General features: G+C 35.3%; 1 protein-coding gene across 1 annotated transcript in view; it reads left to right on the top strand.

Annotated features, from left to right (window-relative positions):
• LOC141454880 (calcitonin gene-related peptide type 1 receptor-like) overlaps positions 1-24,881 on the top strand; it is a 154,746-nt gene that overhangs the window by 72,035 nt on the left and 57,830 nt on the right. Inside the window, exons 3-5 of the mRNA XM_074129570.1 lie at positions 18,907-19,032; positions 21,641-21,747; positions 23,621-23,712. Coding sequence (XP_073985671.1) covers positions 18,907-19,032; positions 21,641-21,747; positions 23,621-23,712 — 325 coding nt within the window. The remainder of the gene's footprint in view (positions 1-18,906; positions 19,033-21,640; positions 21,748-23,620; positions 23,713-24,881) is intronic.

Consider the following 24,881-nt stretch of genomic DNA (forward strand, 5'->3'; position numbering starts at 1 on the left):
GGTACAAAACCATGTTAACGGTTAAACAAACATGTCGAAAATTAAAATGTATTATTGATTTACTCATTAACTGAGTTGGAAATGAAATCGCGTTTAATACTCTACGCACGGAATGAATTAGCTCTGTGGCTAGAGTAATGGTTCTCACGATTTTCTCTTCAAAGAGGCTTGCTAATGGGCAGTGTTGTATGTAACGAAGAAACACTGTCCAGAGGTTTTTAATGTACTGAAATGATTTTGGGCGCTAATGACCTCAAAAATAAAAGAAGTAATTGCCTATTTTTTTCATACGGCCTTTAAGTCCAAAGATGAAATTAGTTGTCGTGGACGGAGGCAACTAGCAAACGTACTTTAATATAAAGTTCTCTTATTAACCATTAAATAAAATCAAAGGTCTAGACCAGGGGAATCGAACCCACTAAACCAACAATACATATAGAATATAGACTAGAACCGCAATACATCTTCGCTTCGCGGGTCTAGTCTATAATCGCCTAACTTACTTTACAAATTACTCATATTAACCATTGGGAATATAGACTAGTACCGCAATACATCTTAGCTTTGCGGGTCTAGCCTATAACCGCCTAACATACTTTACTAGAAATTTCTCATATTAACCATTAAATAAAATCCAAGTCCTAGACCGGGAGAGTCGAACCTACTGACCAACAATACATCTTAGCTTTGCGAGTCTAGTCTATAACCGCTCGGCTATCGTGGCGTCTCTCTTAACCACTTAAACCACATCTGTCTGTCCGTTTCTACTGGACTCATTCCAGCTCCTCTAGTTACACATCTTCCCAATGTTCGTCCTGGCGTACCTCAGAATAGTGACCTTTTTTCTCTTCTCCTCCCCTACATATCTTTTACAATGCAGTCTATTTCTACTCATTCCAAAGACAGTTCTCACACTCCTTCGTAGTTATCACCTGCAGTATTGCTCCAAATTCAACCCTAACTCGAGAACGTTGTTCCTATCAGCTGAAACTTTAAGTCTGGCTTATCAGACGAAGAATCAAATCTCGCTAAGTGCTAAATTATCATTTTTCACCCTCCGATGGTACTTATCCCCTCTCTCGTTCTTTTCTGTGACTGATCACCGCTCAGAATCCATAAATTAGGTTAAAAATAGAGTAAAAGCCCTATTTAATAGCATAAATTTCCTTAGAGAAATGAGAACGTCAACGTGGGAAATTACAAAAATTCCATGAAAAACAATTTTCCGTACCAGATAGAAACCTAGCCATAAAACTAATTTTGGAATACCATTTAGTTTGTGGGCGACCAATTTATCTTTGACATACCAAACTTGAGGTTAGCTAAAGCTATTTTTAGAGCAGGGCGATTCTCCTCATCAGTTTTTTTTTATACAGCTTCTGTAAAATTTATGAGCTGTCATTGCTTGAAGAGTATTTTGGGAGCCCAAATGTTCACAGACAATCTTCAAGGCTCATTTTTTTCATTATCTCACTTCAATCTGTTGTGAACACACTCACACGTTTCTCTCTCTTGCTGGCATTCACTAGGTTGGAACTCACCAAATCGCCTTCGAACTTTGCAAAGGTTTGAATCATATTTTAATTCTTATCACTCTACCAATCCTCGAATTTGCGGGAAATACGTTTCAATAAAAGATGTAGGCGTATGTTTAGACATCCGTTTAAATAAAGTCGTAGGAGAGCCGTTTGCGAGGAAAATCTTAACGGAAAAATCTTTCCTGTAATGTGGCATTTCCGGTATGCCCATTTTTCTTTAAATTTAAATATTCAGTCTCACATTTCATTCTTATTAATATACGGGAGGCAATAGTAATGGCACTTAAGTAGAAAGCATAATAACTCGTTTTTTTTTTTTAAAAAAAAAAAAAGTGCCCTGAATCGAATAAAAATAATAATAAAAAAAATCGATTTTTTTTTTTAAAGAAAACTTTAAAATATTGAAAAATTGATTCAAATAAAGTGGTACTTCCGTTATACCATTTTCGACCAAAACTTTAAGCTAAATATCAAAGTTGAACTTTCTACAATTCTTCGTTAATGAGTTACAGTAGATACTTTTCCGACAAACAGATGCACATACACACGAATCAAGGATCAGGACTCAGGAAACCATAAAATAGTTATTTCCGGTAAAAGCACTAAATCGGTTTTAAATAACTTCTCAAAGCTAAGTATGAGAGAGTAAAATTTTTCTTTGACTTATTGAATCAGCAAAAGTTAGACGGTTACTCAGTTGAAGTCAAATTGTTAAACCCTAAAATGATCATTCAACCATTAATAATGGAATGAAAATACAAAAAAGAGGTGCTTGTTATGGCAGATAAAATAAGCGATAAATATTGTTGTCTGAAGAAAATTTGGAAAAAGAAAAAACAAATAATCTGCCCAAAATAATTTTGTAGTTTCTAGTGCAATTGCAAAATAAACTATGCAGGAAAAACTATAAGAAGTAAAAGAAAAGCTCTATAAATAACAGTACAATACTGGCCACTAATTGGATTAGATTTTTAGATTTTAAAAGCGGGATGGGGCCTATGCCCCACGGCACCGCAGCCACAAGAGGCTTATTGTGCCTTCCCCTTTTTTGAGTCTAATTGATAAAACCTTCCCTTCTAAAAAGGTTGAGGACTTTCCCTACCAGTTCCTTCTGAGCTACAATCTCCTTTGGTCTCAAAGTTCCAAAGATATCTGTAGCGCAACCGCTCGATCGCAACACAATCGAATAACAGGTGAGAGGCCGTTTCCTCCTTCCTCCTGACACAATCTGTACAACGGTTTCGAGCTAATAAGCCCCCACCTTGTGCAGATGCTTCCTGAACCTGCCAAGCCCTGTGAATAGGCCTGTAACCAGGGTAATCTGATGTCTGCCCAGAGTCACTTTGGTCCTTTGTGTACACAGCAAGGGCATAACACTCTTGCCGTGTTTGACCCCCAGAACACATCACCCATTTCTTTTCATGTTCTCTCTCCAGATCCAATCTCTGAGAGCCTCACGAACTGTGAACCCTTGGTGATCCCCCAGGACTGGTTCCAGGCCAATGAAAGGAGTACTAGCTCCATTCCTGGCCAGTTGATTAGCTTCTAATTAAGGCCACTAATTAGATCGCTTTTCAATATTTAATTTTCCCACAAATGGAAAACTAGTGAAAAGCAAAACTTTCATGGAAATATAATGAATTGATACGTGTCTTTCTGAAAAGACGTGTTTCCAATGTATATGTATTATTAAGCTAACTTATTACATATATAAATTATATGCAGTAGATTTATATAACGTTATGAAATAGGTATTTAAATATGAAGTTTGGCAAAGCTGCGTTTCTGCCCTTTTGTACTTCGTCAACTTTAATGTAGGCTTTTAAATGCAAATTCTTCTCTAAACATATGCTAATTAACTGTGCATTAAAACTTATATATTTATTCATTAAAATTTTATTTACTAAGTACGGTGTTATAAGTACAGAAATGGGGTCCTTTATTTAATGAAAAATGATTTGTAGTTCATTATAAAAATATTTTCAGGCCCTTTTTCTGTTAAGAGAATCTAATATTTTCAATAAAGCTTGAGTTTAGTCGAACTGGTAGGACTCATAAAATAGTAATGGACTAATATGAATGGTGAATAAAACTGAGTTAAGTTATGAATTTTTCAAGTAGTGCACGTCTCTCAATTCGACCTAGCTAACTGAGGCGTTACCAAGAAACTTTACTGAGCCTGGTGATCTCCAAGGCTTAAGTTATATCCACTGCCCGGTTCTTTTTTTTCCTTCCAAGAAGGAGGGAAAATTTTCTTAAACTTTGTTGAACATTATAATATTTTTTACATTTAGGTACTAAACAGTCAAGATATAAGAAATAAAAAAAAAACTTAGATGTTAAAAATGTAAAAAAATATAATTTTCAACAAGTGTAAGCCCTGAAGATAAACTAATCCCTAAGGTCGAAAGTTTTTGGCAAAAAATTGTACAAAATTAGGACTAAAATTGATAAAAATGACTTTCTGGATGAATGAATTGGTCAACAAAAAAAGATGTACAATAGAGATAGTGATGAACTGGTGCGGGAGGAGAGCAGAAGGAGAGAAACTACCCAGCGGTAGTACTCTCTATAGGTGAGAGGAGAATGTGAGGAGGAGAGTGTGAGGAGGAGAATACGAGGAGGCGATTTAGGTCTTCAGCCTACAAGGAAGTCGCGGGGTCATTGGCGATTCAGTCGGCAAGGAGTATTAGGGATGTAAATATGGAGAGAGTGATGAACTGGTGCGGGAGGAGAGCAGGAGGAGAGAAACTACCCAGTGGTAGCACTCTCTGTATGAGAGAGGAGAATGTGAAGAGGAGAGTGTGAGGAGGAGAGTGGAGAGATAGGAGAATAATGGCGTTTAGGCCTTCAGACTGTAAGGAAGTCGCGGGGCCACTGGCGATTCAGTCGGCGAGGAGTATTAGGAGTATAAAAATAAAAATATATTTCCTATGAATGAGTACAAATACATTGTTTTTAGGACTACATCCTTTTAAGAGATGTAGGAATATTTATAAAAATACAACACCCCACAACGCACAATTTTAGGCTTAGTACCGAATTGCAGGAGAAGTGATCTCTGCACCATTATATGCAAATAGCCTCAGGTAATCAATGAAAATATAAAATAAATGAGCCCTTAGAATATTAAGCTCATCACCAATAACTGTGTTACAACTACATCTTGGATAAATAAACCGGTTGAGGACAAGAGGATGGAACCATCCAGGGACCAAACTGCTTCCTGTCTTCCTGTGGAACCTATTCAATCACCAGAGAGATCACCATATCTTGTTAGACTTGGATATTTTGTTGGACACGCCAAAGAGAGAGAAAACATGATAGAACCGTCTCCTAGATCCAGTTCATGGAGTTGAACAGCTGGGTGGCGCTAATGACCGCAACTGTCGAAGCCACCTCCCCCGCAAAAAAAATCATGAAAAATCATGCAAAATTTTCAAATCATATTCCTTAATTCCAACCAAATGATTAATGTTACCTTACCCAAGACAATAGACGAGTAGAATTGATTACCTGAAACAAAAAACAAAAAGAATTGTTAATTATTTATACATAATTAATAAGTAAATTTACTTCTGTATAATAATAATTTTCATTTGAAATATTTTATTAAGGAAAATTTTTGATTTTTCTCAAAATCTATTTGACCTGCGTTGTTGCAAAAAATTATACTTAGAAATAAAAATATTTTCTTTATTTAAAAATAAAATTTGAGAACTTTATCTTTTGTAAAAGTTGGACGCTTTTTAAAGTTCGGCTTTTTTTGACGATCAACCTTTAAACTACTGTCGAACCGGAATAGGAATTCAATATGTCATCAAAGTCCGAAACTTGATGAACATTGGTCGATAAATGGCCATTTTCACTACACAAATTTATAAAGTCCAGCAAGAACGTATTGACAAAGATACAAGAAGTATCCGGTTCAAGAATGGGTGATTGCTATTCAGGATCATTTAGACCAGGACGTATCTAAAATAGAGAATTAAGGAGCCATTTATCTCGGCAGACAGGAGCAAACTTAATAATAAATCACACGTGACAGGTGACAGTAAGACGCAAATGTTGTATAAACAGGACGCCCACAAATATAAATTAAATCGACGCGGAAGTAACTACGAACTTCAATTAAATAAAAAATGAAGTCTTAGTTTTAAGTACTTCACCCAAAATTAGGTATTAATCATCTTAGCACCTATTCAAGTCAACCTTCTGGTGCGGAGTAAGCTGCTTTAAAGACTACTGTCCATCTTCAGACAGGTGATGAAAACACAGTGGATTCGAGAAAGCGGAAGTCGTAGTTTTCTTAAAAGTTTCTACAGTTCACTTGCCCGTTTAACGAGTGAAAAGAAAGTAAAGTAATTGCCTATTTTTTCAGGCGGGCTTTACGTTCAACTACCAATAAGGTGTCGTGGACGGAGGCGACTAGCAAACATACTTTACTGCAAATTTCTTTTATTAACCATTAAATAAAATCCAAGTCCTAAGAGGGGGAATCGAACCCAGTACCACAATACATATTAGCTTCACAGGTCTCGCCTCTATCCGCTCGGCTACCGTGGCGCCTTTAACTAGAGAAAACTGTCCGAAAGCCGGCAATGCACTGAGAAGCCTCCAAGCGCCAAAGCGTCTTAATAAACATAAATAAATTTATTTCCTTTGTAACGAACTAAATACTGAACAATTAGTGACTAAATTACTGAATGAAATTCAAATTTAGCTGAACTTAGCAGACTAGCTGAGATAAGAGGGACAATTTGAATGGATAAGGCCCGTACAATGAACTTTATTTCCAATTAGATTCTAGGTCGTTAATTAAGTTACCCATTCATGCTCGGATAAGATGGTACTGGAGCTTTTGCGTGGACCCCTCTCAAACCACGTTTTACTTTATTTTTAAAACGGTTTTTCTCGCTCAGGGTATTTCATTTATCTCCAGCTTTGTTATTTTCTTCTTCTTAAACAATCTGTTTATACCATCTGTTGTTTAGGAGGCGTTACACTGGCCTCTTCCACTCGGTACCGTCTTACACTACTAATTTAATACACTATATTTGGTCTTGTAATTATTTATTTCCCCTCCTTATAGAATATAACAGAAAAATTTGCTTTTAATGTTTTACTCAAATCTTTGTTGCCCTTAATATAAATATAATTTGTGATCTTCCCCCACCAAAAATAAGGATTAGATTTAAAAATCCACAGATTGTACCAAGTTCCCGGGAGCAACCACAACTCTATTTCATCTATTTTGGGGGAATGATTGTAGAAAGTGTTTATTGATCTCAATATATCTCCAACTGTAAAACGTTTACATCTTTTTCATCTTTGTAAACGAACTTATTTATATGTGGGTGTATGTAAATATTCTTGTTTTACACCTCTCAAATAAATGAACTAAAAGAAATAAATACTTCTTTACAGACCAATTTGGCGCAGCTCCGAATTGCCCATATAAAAGATTAATATATAATACTATTCTCAAACCTATGTGGGACTTAACAGACTAGAACTGTAGGGTTCAGCCAAACCTAACAGGACATTTCAATCAAAACTCCTCCGACAGATAGCTGACGCTCCTTTCTACGGTGACCAACCTCACTCTTCACAACGACCTCAACATTCCCTTCATAGACCAACTCGCCAAGACTAAATATCAAAAGTCCCATTCTAGTCTCTCTTCTTGCTCAAATTCTCTTGTACAGTCCCTCGCCTCCTCTAACATCCCTAATACTCTTCGCCGACTGATTCGCCGATGGCTCGGCGACTTCCTTGCAGCCTGAAGACAATAATCATTGTCATTCATATTCTGTAGAGAGAGCTACCGCTGGGTAATTTCTCTCCTCCTGCCTTTCACGCATTCATTTATCGTATGTATTCCAATTTACTTAATGTACAGGGTGACCAAAGTTATATGCTCCACCCACTTTTTTTTTAACGGCGGGAAATTTCGAAAAAATAAAAAACACGTATTTAATCATTTTTAGTCTAGTTTATTTTCAGTGATTGACCCATTTTTTTAACCCCTTGTATCTCGAGATACAGCATCCAACTTCTGTTTTTCAAATGGAACGTTATATTTTTTGTTGCATATTTTTGTAGTATTTGAGCTCCTAAAAACAACAAAAAAAAGTTTTTTGAAATCGGTTAGGTTTTTCAAAAGTTATGGTAATTTAAAATATGGAAAACAAATTTCAGTTTATTGTTAAAATTACGTAATTTTTTTGAAAGAATCTGTTCAAACTGGGCACAACCAACGGATAGGCAAGCCAAAACTCTGGACTCCCACGCTTTGCTTGTAGCAGCACTTATGGTGGCGAAGTCAAGATCTAGGCAGGCTAGAAGTATTCGGCGTTCAGGTTGTTTTTTCTACAAACGTTTGGTGTGGAGTTTTAGGAAATCAACTAATCGGCCCATACTTCTTCAGAAAGAACTTAACTGGTGAAAGGTATCTAACTTTTTTTTAAGAGACATTTTGCCAGTTCTGCTTGAAGAAGTTCTTCTACAACGTCAGCTAGATATGTATTTTCAACAAGATGGTTGCCCAGCACATAATGCGAGAGTGGTTCGAGGTTACCTGGACAGAAATTTCCATGAAAAGTGCCTAAGGACGCATTGTCCCATCCAATGGCCACCTCAATGGACTATTTTTTGTGGGGATACCTAAAAAATAAAGTGTACAGTATCCTTAATCCCGTGGCTTCAGTCGATTATCTGAACGTCGAATAACTCTAGCCTGCATAGATCTTGACTTCGCCACCATAAGTGCTGCTACAAGCAAAGCGTGGGAGTCCAGAGTTTTGGCTCGCCCATCCGTTGATTGTGCCCAGTTTGAACAGATTCATTAAAAAAAATAACGTAATTTTGACAGTAAACTGAACTTTGTTTTTCATATTCTAAAATTACCATAACTTTTGAAAAACCTAACCGATTTCAAAACTTTTTTGTTTTGTTTTTTTTAGGAGCTCAAATACTATAAAAATATGCAACAAAAAATATAACGTTCCATTTGAAAAAACAAAGTTGGATGCTGTATCTCGAGATACAGGGGTTTAAAAAAATGGGTCAATCACTGAAAATAAACTAGACTAAAAATGATTAAATACGTGTTTCTTATTTTTTCGAAATTTCTCGCCGTTAAAAAAAAAGTGGGTGGAGCATGTAACTCTGGTCACCCTGTATATGTACAGATTGTAAGTTACTAAATAAATAATAAATAAAATAATAAATAAAAATGTTCACTATAATTTATCACACGCCATTTTCACAATAAATACTTCCTGACGCAAACAGTAATGGAAACTACATATTTCAAAAGAAGAAGTAAAATTTAGACAACCATTTTATATATTATAAAAAGGATAGTAAGATTAATTTCTCATAAAAACCATTAAGAAAATCCAAGACATGAACCCAGTACTGTACCTCTTCGCTATGGTGACACCTTTAAGGGAATCTATTCACCACAGAAGCAGTACGCTTCAACAAATTTTCAGAGAAAGTGTACTGATCAATAATTGTAGGTTTGTATGTTTGTAATAACAATACGAAGTTTAATGGTCAAATCATATTGTGGCGGAATTTTTTGAGTTCCGCAAACACTTTACCTCAAAACGGATATTTTCGGTGATTACTCAAAATCAATACTCAGCCTGATTACAATTATTTTTGAACGAAGGATAAAAGAGTGTGAAAAAAAATCACTTCCGGTTAAATAGAAGCACTAAAAGAAAGAAGCACCAAATGATCGTTTTTCCGAGCAATAAAACCAAACCAATAGATTCAAAATATGCACTCAATTTACTGTTATTGCATTATGTTAAAACAACAAGCCTTAAACTCAGTTTTTCTTTTTCAATCGATCGCTCATGTAAAGATAAAATTGGAAATAGAAATTTTTTTATAGCTTCCGATTTTCAACTGAAATACTCGTGATAGGAAAAATTTCCTTAAGAGCGGTTTTTATTGATTGCAGTTTTAGTTAAGTTACAGCTGCAGTAAAATGCAACTGTAAGTTTTATGGTACCACTTGTGCGCTGCAGTCGGTGATAATGCTAGTCTTACGGTTTTCTCAGATAACTTTTATTTTATCTTTTATTTTTTTGCTTACTTTCACTTTAGTTAATGTTTATTACAGTTCCACTTTTATGGATACATTTTTATTATCCCTCGTACTCTATATCATTCATAATTAGAGAATGAAAATTAAAACGAGACACGTTGACGTTAATTTCGCACCGGAAACACATGTTTCAACGTCCAATGAACACGAAAAGAAGTGCGAACACTCGTATGACTTCCTCTTAGCGTAATTAGTAAAGTAATCGCCTATTTTTTAAGACAGTGAATATTAGTTTTCATGATTCAATGTTTGTATCAAGGCATGTATAGTTGTGGAAAATCAAATTTAAAAATTCCAACTTTGACGCAACCAATGAGACCAACAAACAAAACGCATCCAACCGGTAATGCCACCAAACTGATGAATCGATTTTTTACAGAATCATGATCGAATAGATGAGAAGCGCTGTAATAGCTGATGCAGTAAATATTACATAATAAATATGTTAATCACATTAATTAACTTATTCATTAGGATGCTGATTCATATAAATTTTGAACAAAAAATTTATATTTGTTTTTTGATTGAACAAACAATAAAAGGTTTTTCTTTGATAAAAGCAAACATTTTCCATATAAAAGCAAACTTAATAATTTTATAATTAACAAAGTTAATGAGAAAACTTCACTTTTCCAACCGCTTAACTTTAGCTGAACGTTAACTTGAAAATATTTATACTGATTTGTGTGAAAAGTAGCAGTTTTCTTTTCAATTAAATACATTAAAAATTGAAAGAAAATCATTTTTCAAACACTGATGTGAAAATTCACGAATTTTCCCTATCGGTAAGTTACGTACTTATTGTTTTATAACTTGGAATTGGTACTGAAAAGATAATTCATCAAAATACGTATTATGTATGTTCATTTTAATAGAAGTAAACAATAAGAGCAAGTGTGTCGTCATAGTCCCTCAAGAACCTCCACTATCTTGTCTTGAGTAATTCTTGAAGAGCTCTTTCCTTCTTTATGTTCAAATCATTCAGAGAACTCCTTTCGGCAACTGACTGGGATGGATTGGAAAAGGCAGTCTACTTCTGGTGGAAAGAAAAACAGAAGGAAATTTCCCAACAGAGCCAACTGTATATAGGCAGTTCGTATCTGTATTCATTTCTTGCGCATAGAGAGGTGCTACAGGAACTAGGAAGCAATTATTGCTAGCTGCCCTCATTTTTGTAGGGCTTTCCTAAATAGTCTGGTAGTAACTAAGGAGGAGAGTTTAAACATATCTCCCTGTAAGTTCCCAGGCATAAGGGAAAAATTACCTAGTATAAAGAAGTGCTTATCCCAACTCTATCGTCTCTTCAAGCCCCTCACATTCCCCTACAGATCCTGGATAATTTCCAAAGTTTCAAGGGTGTATACTAGAAACTTCTAACTTTTTAATTTAAGTAAATTAAAGTCTTTAGAATATCTAAACATCATTGGCATTGTACTCTTAAGTTCTGCATATTTGGTTCTCCTTATTTCTCCATTCTTCTCGCTTTTTTAAATGCTGTTTTCTTTTCAATATGTCTTCTTAATTAACTTTAAGATCAACAAATTTCTGCTTATAAATTGTGCTACTCTTTTAGTCAATATCTGGAAGAATTCGGCCATCAAAGTAAGGGGAAGCTTAACGGGAAAGCTAATGTTTGGCGAACAGATATTGGAAATTCATCCAGATTCCTTTGTAATTGAGGGAGGAGAGAGGAATCTTTTAATACTTTCTATTATGTTAAGCCGAATAGAGAGAGAAGTCACTAAAAGAATGTACTTGTAACGTTGTTACAGTTTAAAATGTAATCACCAACTTTAAAATAAGATTAAGCTATCATGAAGCTTTATACATTATCCGAAGTGCCTCTGATGCGTGTTTCTTTTCTTCAATAAAGTCACGCTTCAATAGAAAGAGAACTTACAGACACACATACATCTATATATACCGGAATACACTGTAGCTAACAGAAGTCAAATACGTGCGAGAATATACCAGAGTATTGATCGTGAAAGGTCTCCCCCGATGTATGTTCATTGTATGCAATGTTTGTCTATTGTCACGCATGCATTTCAATATCCGATTTGAAAACTTATTTATAAAATAACATCTTTAGATAAAATGATAACAAGTATAAATACTGCGTTTTTTTCTTATTCTCTAACCTATAAAATCTTAAATTCCATTCTCACGAGAGTATGTAAAATTTTAATAATAAAAATTACCTATCCATAATGCTGAGTTGAAAGCCTATGAATTCACCGGAAGTGCGGATTGACGCCGCCTCTCACAAGAGCCGAACATTGTACAAAGAACAATTCGTCCGGATAGCTAACCATGAAATTCCAATGATGACGGCTGCTTTGTGGTATTAGGGGAGACAGATGGAAGTGCTTGAATGGGATGAGAGAAGATCAGTGGAGCAGCGGATGACAGGTGCACAAGAAGATCGAACAAAACTGTCGCAGGATAATAACTCCAAAAACTAGAACTTGATAAGTGGGTTATGATGTCAATAGCAGCCGTCAGGGAAGTGTGTAAGCGTAGTACGGCGGCTTTTCCGTTTGTTCAGCAGGTTTTTCTTTGGATTTCCTAAAGAAATACATGTGAACTTGCTACGTAGTGTGTGATTGACCTGTCACTTTTTTGATTGAAACTGTTTCACATAGAAAACAAATTGGATTTTTGGCGGATCTTGAGAGTGCTGTGACTTCCTAGTAATTCCTGGTTCAAGAACAATTCATTTCCTAAGTTTCGTCATGGAAAAAAAAAAGATCGGCACCAGATTATTTTAATCAGGAAAATCTGGCAAAAACTAACGAGAATTTTGTCCAGAAAATTTAAATTATATTTTCCACACAATACGTATTTACATTCATTTCACACTTCCCACGTTTCCTGTCTGCGAGCTATCTCTCCATCATTTGACGAACATTTCATCACATGACGTCCTTTATTAAGTCCTTTTTTGCCACCAGGTACATGTCAACATGCCTCCTTCCACTTTTTCCAGCAAAATTTTATTGTGTAGAAAATTTATATTCTATTTTTCTCTCGAACTCCGGGTAGATTGTTTTTATTTTGAATTTCCACTGAGAATACTCCTTTTTCAGGTTTTCTCATTACGGAAAAGTGGCTTATCCCAAATTGATCTCTCTCTATCCCTGGTTAGCTTAACCCCCCCCCCCCCCAAAAACGGAAATTAGCAGCCAATTTGATTAAAATATTGACATTTCGACAAGGTGCGTCCAGGGAACGCGATAATAAAGTTTTGGTCAAAATCGATTACCTCGAAGTACCATTTTATTTTATTTCTTTTCACTGTTGTAGAGGAAGGCGAATCAGCACAGAACCGGCTTAATCATTTTATTGAAACTTTGTGTACTAATTGAAGTTAAAAAAAACTTTTACTTGACATTCGTCCAGTGAAATTCAATTAAGCATTCCTCAAAGGAGGAAGAAGGCTTACAGTTATGCTTTGCTGTAAAAAGTCCCTTTGGATTGGTGGTAGGGCCTAGATGCAATAAGATAAACATCTTCCATTATTGGTTGAAATTTTTAAGATGGAAGTAAAAAGGCAGTCGTTTGAGTGTTCGCTCCAGGGATTACATTTAGTGGATCCCGGACCCTCCAGACCTTGAGCCTAACTCTCATGATCTTATTTTCATTTACTCTGAATAAAATGAACTAAAAAAAGATAAATATTTTAATTAAGTGACCGTAGAACACAGCTGTTATTCTATTTATTTTAAGCAAAAAGGTCTAAATTCTAAAAAATAGTATTTATATTACTTTAATTGTATTTAAAAAATAATATATATGGTATGGCGGTACCTTGGAATGTACCTAGACAAGAGACTTACCTGGAACCCCCATACGAGACCTAAACGTACCGAACTAAATAAACGATACAAAACTTCTGGCCAGACTACTTGACAAACGCTCAAAACACTCACTACAGAACAAACGGCGACTCTATACAGTTCTTCTCACACCAATATGGACTTACGGACTCGGAACTTTAAGGAACAGCTAAAAAATCCAACATCAATAGACTGAAAAATACTCCAATCCAAAATACTCCGCCGCATAGTAGACGCTTCATTCTATGTTAGCAACCACACACAATACATACAGATCTCCAAATTCCACTCGATCTCCGAGAACTTGCCAAAATCCGATATAAAAATTTTCATCAAAAACTCTCATTTCATCTCAACTTGTCTTCAACTACGCTACCCTCCAATCCTCGTAGACGGCTGAGGCGCCGTTGGCCCCGTGACCAACTGGGTGACTAATGGCGGCCAACACTGGATGACCGTCATTCACGTCTGCCACGTTATTTATTTATATACACTCATCTCATTTACTTATTGTACCCTGTAGGTAGATACAGGTGTAAATTTCAATAAAAAAAAAAAAAATAAAATAAAATTAGTATGGCACTAGATTAATAGCCTCGATATCTCGTTGCTTGAACATTAACAAAGATAGCTTCAGATGAAATTAATTCAAATTCCCGACTAAATGATTCCATCTCTTTTAGTAATCGACGAACTAACATCATCCTAGGGAGTATGCCCATTCGATTAGTCGATTAGTTCAATGAACTAACCCAACAAGATTTTCAGTTGTAAAAAAAGGCGGTGAATCATTAAAAAAAATTTAAAAATTGTTTTTGTGAAAAACGGTTGCAAAATCGATCCATGATATAAGTCCGCATTCTTTGTCTTGTTCGGCAACAACTCTGCCCTTTACTGGGCCAAGCCCTCCAGAGGCTAGGGTTTATTGCGGCAGCCTATCCAGTTCTTTAGATTTAATAGGACCCTAGCGTTCCCCTCCATCATCCGTTTAGGGTGCCCAACTCTGCTTACCCTCCCATCACCACTCAATCCTCATTGATCATGCTGGGCACCTCATCATTTTACAATTCTGGCTAAATGTTCTGCCTAGCAAAGCCCTAGCCTTTGACTAATTACTTAGGCAATGTTTGAACCCTTTAGAACAACCAGATGACCTCAGCATCAGTTCTCTCTCCTCTTCCACGGCACGCTCACTCTAATTGGTTATACGCGTGAGAACCTTTCTCTCCAAGCATTGTTCAATCTTTCAGAGATAATCTAATCGCTTTAGAATTGCAAGGCCTTATCAGCGTTTTATAAAGAACAAAATCTTCATGTTCCGAGATACCGACCGTTATTATCGTGCTAAAATTCCATGATATTCACCTCAAATGGTTTAATAAAAGAGAGAAAATTTAAATTAGTTGGGTTGCAGAAATCTCATTGAAAATATTCTGACAAATAAAAGAAAATGAGAATAGACTGACTGGCCAGCGCTGCTCCTCCCATGCACATTTCATTAGTAGTTAGTAATTGCCTATTTTCTCAGGCGGGCTTTACGTCCAACTACCAATTAGGTGTCGTGGACGGAGGCGACTAGTAAATATACTTTATCAATAAATATCTCATGTTAACCATCATTAAATAAAATCCAAGTCCTAGAGGCCGGGAATCGAACCCACTAAATCAACAATACACCTTAGCTTTACGGGTCTAGCCTATAACCGCCTAACATACTTTACTATAAATTTCTCATATTAACCATTGGGAATATAGACTAGTACCGCAATACATCTTAGCTTTGCGGGTCTAGCCTGTAACCCCCTAACATACTTTACTATAAAGTTATTTTATTAAACATTAGATAAAATCCAAGGCCTAAACCGGGGGAATCGAACCCACTAAACCAACAATACATCTTAGCATTGCGGGTCTAGTCTCTAACCGCTCGGCTACTGTGGCGCCTATTCATTTCATTAAACTATTACTTTTCCTAACAAGATCATGAGATTAGGGAGCCTTAATTCTTAGCTGTAATCTGCGCTGGAAAATTAAAAAAAAGGAGAATGTTGGGGTAAAAAGGAAAATTCATAAGAGGATTGACAAAGCAATAGAAGGAGTATTATTATCGTATTCCTCAAATGGGAACATAATCCCATAGAGACAGTGGGTAATTTAGTTCTAACCCTTTTTCTCTGGAGGCCAGATGAGGAACTCTATGATATGGATTTCTTTTTTTGTCTAGTTTTTCAATTCTAAAACTGGAAGTGGCAAACTTAGCCAAAAAAGAGTCCGATTATAATCCGATAAACTAAGAGTTTTTCCGATGTAGCGAACTTCTTTTTTTGAAGTCTGCAACAATTATTTCCGTTGTTTTCATCTGTGTTACATCCGGTCTCCTCTACCACGGAAATGCCCTAAAATAAATTACATCTTTACACCTTAATCTCAGCCAAAGAAAATCTTAATGTGGTTGCACACCCACTGATGCACTTCTGAATTTTCTTCGAAATCTGATTTTTTTTTTTTCTAGCAATAAACTTTGTAAATCTCCTTAAAACTGAAATAGCATTTTCCAGGACTGCTTCTAATAGAATTTTCCAGAAATAAAACAAAATGTTTTAAAGATTTTTAGGTCTAGATGTTTCAGAAGTGGCATTTCTGGTTTTAAATTTTATTAAACGCTAAGTTTGTAAGTCTGGGTGTACGTGCCTTATTTCAGCATTCTAATGGCTGATTCTAAATAAAATTTCAAAGTTGAACTACATTTGAATTATGTTAATTGCGAAAAACAGACAGATACACCCACGCAGAAGTTTCTATAACCAATTTTTCCGGGTTCAAATAAACCGTAAAAACATGCGTATTTCTAATGAAAATTAAAATACAGAAATCTGCATGATTCAATATTTCCGTTTTTGTAGAGAACTTATAAATAGAAATATCGCTAAATAGTTAAGTAAATTAAGCAGCAATATAACGGGCACTCAACAACTTTATAAATGTGAACACCGTCTAACCTAACCAAAATTCCAATTACCGTAAACATATATTTGACAAGCAAAGGTTCCCGCTATCAGCTACTAGTTTATTACAGCAGCCAAGGTAAACACGTAAGCTTTATAGGATACTAGTAACAATTTCGGCTAGGTAAGTTGCGGTTATCTGAAATCAACGACTGGCAAAATCTCATAACAGCCATGTTGGCAATTTAACCACTATCGTCTCCTGTAGATGGCGGGAATACCAGGTCATATTGCCACATCTGAGCGGTGCTGTGACGGTGATAAATATTTCATCACTTTCTTTGTCCTAAGAGGAGATTGTGCCGTCTAGATTTGTGAATAATGGTGTGATATTTATCAAGAAAAATGTAAATTAGAATTCCCTAATAAATTTGTTAGGCACTTAATCTTATTTTATTAAATCTTAATTTTGTAAGCGATGTAAGAATGCAGTATTTACTAGTAGTTGTTGATAAAATGCATAAATTTACCAATTTAGATTCAAACCATGCCATTTAGTTTCAAAGTTTTTAATCATTGCAGCGATAGTGTGGTAATTAATTAAGTGTATTCCATCTCAAGGTCTAATTAATCTGATCTGATTGATTTGAACTTATCAGCATCTAGATAGCATTGAAGAGTAATAAAAATCAAATAAGAACGTTAAGTAAAGTTTGCCACCCTTTTTTCCACCCATGGGGTTAAGTCACTTTTACAAGGATCATGGCAGGGATTCATAGGAGCTTGGACGAGGTTGTTGATAAGTGCAACAACTTAATCCGAAAGGGATACTCTAGATCAGAGGTCGCCTAAGTGGTCTATATAGACCCCCAGGGGTCTATTTAACAAAATTAGGGGTCGATTGGGGGTCTTATTTATAATTACTTATTATTTAATTAATATTAAAGGTATTTAAATTTCATTAAGATATTTTTCATAAAACTATTTGTTACAAAATGTAAAATTACTTTAATAAATGTTTTTTTTTTCTAAATCTTTTATTACAATTTACCACTGCAACGGTTGTTGCAACAAGCAAATTTGGTAAAAGAGAAAAGAAATGGAAGAAAATCATGAGTGGAGAAGGCACCCAGTGGTGCCACTCCAGTAACATGCTTTGCTCTCACGATAAGAGAAGATCACGAGGCCATCTTCTCTTCAATCTCCTTAGAAGATTACCTGGCGTAATGTGGAGGAAGATAGGTGTTCTATGAGAGGATTAGAATGAGCTGATGTAGAGTGGAAAGGAATTTGAGAAAACGAGTGTTAGCAAGATCTGTAATGAAAGGGATTTTGAGGTCATTATGGATAGTGAGGTTAGATACATAGAATGGAGCGTTAAGAAGTTTTCGAAGTACGTATTTTTACTGTAATATCTGGAGGCGTAATGAGTTGGAACGCTTAGTCGATCCCCTTACTTCGATGGGCCGTATGACCAAATAGGTCACAGTAACAGTAGATAAAAGAGTCCTTTGTTATGTAGGTTAAGTTTCGAACGTTTGTCAAGTAGTCTGGTGAGAAATGTTTAAAATCATAAAATAAATGTACAAACACAGTACCTAATAGATAGTTTTATTTTTTATTAACTGAAAATTACTTTTATGGGGGTCGATTGGGAGTTTTCAAAAAATTATACAGAGGGGTTCATGATCAAAAAAAGTTTGGCGACCGCTGGCTTTAGATCAAGCAAATCGAAGCAGAGCCGAAGGTTGGATGATACAAGCGTAACGATAAAGTAGCTACCGCGAGTATGAGGCGCCTTCTGTAGTAAGTAGAAGATTAAGGGTGATTGCTTACTTCTCTGGTGAGCTTGCTTAGTTAAGGTACAAGAAGAGCTCTTGTTTCAGTACAAGAAGAGTGCGGAGGAGTTTCAGACATGAAGGAGTTTTTCTCAATAGGCCGCCCCCGCCCGATCACTTCTTGGGGTTTCCTTAAACAGTCAAGGTAGTTTCAAAGGAGGGGGCGCACACCCTCCTTAGAAACCACTCATTTAGAGTGCTAACTTTAGAATATATGTGAAGAGCTTTATGTGTGCAAAAAAGAAAATTATAAAGCTCAAATTTTCTACATCGTTTCAATGCAATTGTCGTTTCCGCTTTCGTAATCTTCTACTGAAAAATGCGGACTTTAAAGATGTGATATTTTTAGTTCTAAAATTCGTCAAGATAAAATACCAATTTGTTTTTTAACCCAGCCCTTGGCACCTAATTTCGTAATGGAAGCTGGGAACAATAGAAGGTTACTTTTTGCTTTACTCTTCCGGAAGAGATGTATACATAATATAACCTTGCTTTCACAGTTACAAGACTTCTGAAACTGCCCAACTTTACTTTAAGCTGCAATTACATTAGTAGACACATTTAATTTTGGTTTCCTTTTAATCAAGATTTCATTTTCTTTTATTATTTTTATGATTACAGATGTAAGCGATCTAAAAGTGTACTGCCCAGCGACATTCGACGGCTGGTCATGTTGGAATACTACGCCATCCGGTGAAATCGCTTTGGCACCGTGTCCAAACTTTGTCACAGGATTTGATATAAATAGTAAGTAATAAGGGAAAACAAAAAAATCTTTTTTTTAACATAAAAATCATGATCCCAATCTAAAACAAAATTGAACCTCCAACAAATAGTTTCCTGTCCGTAACCTTTGACTTCCTTATTTTAAGACAATCTACGTTAAAAATTGACTACTGGTCCATCTAAAAGAGTTTTCAATGAATTAAACAACTTGATAAACTAACACAGTTGAGTGCTCGTGGACACGTTTTCTGGTAAAACAAACGTAATTTCTCATACGAAGATAGAAAGGAATCCTGGAAAATGATACACCGTTTTGAAAGCCCATTAAACAAGGAAACTTTTATAGAAAAGTGCCCAGCACCTAGGTCTGATAATGATCACGTAAGGACCAAATGAGTTTTCTTCAAAAATTTCGATTACTTTTATTTTTCCAGTATCCAGGAGGAAGATTGAGGCTGTTTGGAGAATAACTTATGCTTCGAAATGGTATCAATTTTTGGGAAATTTATCTGTCTTTCTAACCGTGTCATCAGAATCGAATTCGGACTAAAACTTTCTGAGTAATAACATTTTTATTGCAAAAAAGTAATGATTTTTTAAAGAAAATTAAAAGTGACGTCACTCAAGAGCAGTGGAAAATATGAAGTTGGCCAATACGTCATTGAACTCCTCTTTAGGTGGACTATACACAGTAGGCCTATGGACAATACTTACTGGTTCACCCTGTATATATAATCGATTTTCTCAATGTTTATTTACTTCTTTATATCAAATTTATAATCAAATGCGTCAAAACTAACTTTACAATAAAATAATAATTATTATAGAATATAAAGAAAATAATTAAAGGAATTTTTCCATTTTTAAAGATATTTTTAAAGGAAAACTGAAAACTGTCTTGAATTTTATTTATTTATCAGAGAGAAAACATAGCAAGAAAGATAAGAGTGAAAAAAAGAGAATAGCTATTTTGTGTTTGTGTAGTTTTTCTTTTTATCAGGTTGCGGGAAATCGAGCAGAAAAACTCAGTGATACATGAAGAATGTGGTGGGAAAATGTTGTTTTCAGTTTGTTGTTGTTGTTGCTGAGGTCGTAACTTCCTTGCACAATGAGGGTCCATTGGCTCTTCATAAAATGAAACTAGACCAAGTTTATATTCTTCCACGTAATTAAATTCTAGAAATAATAGTTTAACAACTATTGAAAGGAGGATGTTTGGTTTAGTGGTTATGATTTGGTAGTGAGAGATCACCAGTTCGAATCCCGCGAGTAGCTACTTTTTATTTGTTAGAAATAGATGTTAGTAGTAAAGTATTCCCGCCCGTACCACGTCACCAAATCGGTAGTTGGGGCGTTAAGCCCCGCTTACTTTACTAACTAGACTAAATATTGATCTCAAAACTATTTAAGGTTCACTAGTTCGCAATAACAATTTTTAAAAATTTATTTGATAATTACTTGAGCAGGATTTTACAATAAATAATCAATGAGGGAGGAAAGTAATCTGAAGGATTACTTCATTCGGGCAAATCACGAGACCATGAGAACCATTGAGCTTCTAGGAGAATTGTCCATAAATTGTTCGGGAAATGAGGCGACAGACTAAAGGATTGAGGTTATGTTGGGAAAAAGAAATGTTGATAAATCAAAGGAAAAGTTGAAGAGAGCTTTGAAAATTATACGAAGGATTTTGTCTAATAGTGTGTTAGGAGATCGATGTAACATTTTCAAAATCCTAACTGTTGCTTAGCAACAATGGGAGAGATTGTTAGAATACTTTACAGAATCTTAGAAGCAGCTTGCCGGACATTTTGCTTCCACAATGGAAGAAGTAAGGTCAAAACGTTAGAGATGAAAATAAATTTGCATTTTTCAAGAGGCGATTATGTTATATACAATCTTATTCCTCATCCCATCATTTAACCGCACCATTTATTCTATCCATTATTCATAGATAAGTAATTACGTACCAGAAGCATACATAGTTAATATTCCAGTAACACAGTATCAAGGGATTGCTCATATCTGGCTAAATCTAGTTTAAATTATACGTCCATTTAAATACCCATTTACCCATTTCACACTCTTAATCAACTACGTATAATCCATTCTCGGCAATAAATACAATTCGTGGTACAATCAAGTTAACACTGTACTTGCTAGGCGCCTCTAGATAATCCCTTAAGAAGTGAGAGGCTTCTCCGCGATATTCCTCAACTCCAAGATGTATGTTTCTCTAGATATTAAGTATATTACTTTCTTCTAGTACTTAGATCAAATTCAGGATAAGGGTAATCACGGCCTATTGCCGATTTCGAGTTTCCAGGAAGAAATATAGATTTTTTTTTTTTTGGACCGCAGAGTCCAAAAATGTGTCTTTTTTTTAATTTTTAAAATTATCTGTGCGCATCCTATTTGATGAAAATCTCAAAAACGGATTATCACAGAAAGCCAAGAACTTTGATTTCGTTTTTTTCGTACCCCATCCGACTAATTTAACGACTAAAACTAGATTCCACGTCTTCGGGAGGCTATTATGTTTCCCTCCCGGTGATTATGGCATCCGGCAATCTTTACCAGAACTTTCTAGGTTTATTCACAGTTGATTTTGATTATTTATTGATTTCAGGGTTTGCTTTTCGCAAATGTTTAGAAAATGGTACTTGGTTTCGACATCCAGACACTGGACAACCATGGTCAAATTATACGACCTGCATTGACATGGACGATCTTAAGGTAAGAGCACGTACATACAATATAGTTATTAGTATTAATTATTATTTATTAGAAATACGTTAATGCTGATAATAAACAATTTTAATCCCCACTTTTTAAGAGATTGGTGAATAGATTGGCTCTAAAGTGACTTTTTTTGGGTAATGTACAGATCTATGTCTTGTGCCTTTGTTCCAGTGAATGAAATTCGCTGGAAAAATTCCGTGTTTGACCGGAAATACCACTTTGCTCAAGAGATTGTTTATTTTTTAGATTCTTACGAACATATTTTACTGAAAATTAGTTTTAGATCAGTTCTCGGGGAGCCGTCCATCTAAGGTATTATTTCCGTGTTATGTACGCTCTTACAAACTGTATAATGTTGACTAAAGAATGCGGTGTTTAAAGGAAGTGTAAGAAAATTGCAGTAAGTGAAAATGGAATGAGTGTGAGCAGAATTTTTCTCTTGCCTTTGATTTATTTGTTCCTTTAAGTTTCAAGTTCTTTGTTCTTTTATCCATAGACCGTTTTCTTTGCTGTTTGATTGATCCATTGTAATACTAAACAATTTGCAATTCAAACTCATCGTTGAATATCTTTACAAAATCATCTAGAGAGGTTTTCTTTTTTGGTCTTTTCCTCTGTGCCTAGATTCTTTCCTTGTAAATATTTTCTTTTTCTCTCTATCTTTCTTCTAAATATATTTTCTTGGCTTTTCTTGGATATAAAATATTACTCGTACAAAATTAAGGAAGTTCATTTCTAATGTTAAATATACTTATATAAAGTTTTTATTTATCTAAAGTCCCTGCTGTGCATTATAAAATACTATCTGTGCTCCAAGTCCCATTTATTAAGGCCGGAAAAGCTATATAAGTTCCAACATAAGTTTATTTTACTAACCAGTTAATAACCATCTCTTAAACTTCTTATCAATTGTTATTTCGTTTATTATTTAAGAATAAAAACATCGTGGTGTAAAAATAAAACTTTTTCCTCTAGTGCAATAATGTTATAATTTCCATTCCAGACATGCAATTTTTAATAACATTTTTCTTCAATATTAAACTATATTATAAAGAAAATTATCTTGTTGGGTGTGACATATAATATGAAGTGAAAATAGTGTTTCTCTCAAGCTGCCTTAAAATCTCTTGCTCTTGAAAAATTAAATCTAGACTAAACACAATTTTCAGCAGGGAATTTACAAGGAGAAGTGGGCAAAGCGAGTCATTCTCAAAAATATCTAGAGATGTTTGTTGCTAGCTAGCAAAATATCCCTGCTTCTTACCTACTCTCCCTTGGCGTAGGATGGATGGCACAGTGTTAAAAGTAAAGAAAATGGAGTCTCTGAAGTACCGGGTGCCCAAGTAACATTTGCCAGTGAACGTTTTAATTTTAGGGCCAATTTAGGAACGAGGAGGGCTTTGAAAAGTAAAGGTGCCTAGTAAAGGGCTATCAAGGGAAGAGGTTGCAAGCCTGTCACTTGACTCCCCCCCCCCTTGCTTTCATAAAACGACCCTGAAGAACTAGTTTTCTGATCTCGGGAGAGACAACCATGGAATAACTGGATAGAGGTGTAAGAGAGGAATATATCCTACCTAGAATCCTCATGAGGGAGTTTCATTAGAATTTTAAGGAGGCTAATTGTGGGAAGGTGGAGTTAGCTCTAGGAAGAAGATATCCCAAACTTTTGCTCCCATTTCCCAAGAGTTTAATGATAGAGAAAATTGGTGAAGTATGGTGGTCTGAAGATGCTAGAACATAGAGTAAATCCAGTTCCATTTGAGTATTGCATTGAAGTTGATCGATCAACCTACTAATTTGCCCATATTTAAATAAAAATTACAATTTTGATGGTAACTTTGTAATAATTAGTTTTCTTGTATTTCAGTTTCGAAAAGCAGTCAACACTATATACGTGGTTGGATATTACATATCATTTGCAGCATTGGTCCTGTCATTGATAATCTTCTTGATGTTCAGGTAAACTGAATTTAATTCAATCGCTATTAAATTTTATCTAATTAGTGAGTTTTTAACATGGTTAAATGTTAGAGTAAAGTTGACCTACACATGTTTAGTGAGTCTCCAACATGGTTAAATGTTTATATAAAGTGGACCTACATATGTCTAGTGAGTCTCCAACATGGTTAAATGTTAGAGTAAAGTGGACCTACATATATCTAGTGAGTCTCTAACATGGTTAAATGTATATATAAAGTGGACCTACATATGTCTAGTGAGTCTCCAACATGGTTAAATGTTAGAGTAAAGTGGACCTACATATATCTAGTGAGTCTCTAACATGGTTAAGTGTATGTATAAAATAGACTTACATATGTCTAGTGAGTTTTTAACATGGTTAAATGTTAGAGTAAAGTAGACTTACATATATCTAGTGAGTCTCTATCATGGTTAAATGTGTGTATAAAGTGGACCTACATATGTCTAGTTAGTTTCCAACATGGTTAATATGACAGTAAAGTTGACCAACATGGTTAAACGTTAGAGCAAAGTTAACCTACATATATATGTTGACTTACTACCTAGTAAGTCTCCAACATGGTTAGGTGTGAGTGTAAGATAGTCCTATATAAGTCTGGTGAGTCTCCAACATGGTTAACATGACAGCGAAGTTGAGCTACATACGTCTAGTGAGTCTTAAACATGGTTTTAATGTTAGAGTAAAGTTAACCTACATATGTCTAGTGAGTCTTTAACATGGTTAAATGTGAGAGTGAGACAGCCCTACATAAGTCTGGTGAGTCTCCAACATGGTTAATATGACAGTTAAGTTGACCTACATATGTCTAGTGAGTCTCCAATATGTTTAATACGACAGTGAAGTTGACCTACACATATCTAGTGAGGCTCTAACATGGTTAAATGTTAGAGTAAAGTGGATCTACATAAGTATGTATAGTAAGTCTCCAACAAGGATAAATGTGAGAATAAAATTGACTTACACCCGTTTAGTAAGTCTCTAACATGGTCACATATGAGTGTGAGACAGCCCTATATAAGTCTAATGAGTCGTCAACATGATTAAATATGAGTGTAAGACAGTCCTATTTAAGTCTAGTGAGTTACCGACATGGTTAAAAGTGAGTATAAGCTGGAACTATACAAGTCTGGTTAGTCGCCAACATGGT

The sequence above is a fragment of the Rhodnius prolixus genome, unplaced genomic scaffold (genome assembly GCF_049639745.1).
Source record: "Rhodnius prolixus isolate KJV_2025 unplaced genomic scaffold, Rpr scaffold_15, whole genome shotgun sequence".
In the NCBI taxonomy this organism is placed as follows: domain Eukaryota; kingdom Metazoa; phylum Arthropoda; class Insecta; order Hemiptera; family Reduviidae; genus Rhodnius; species Rhodnius prolixus.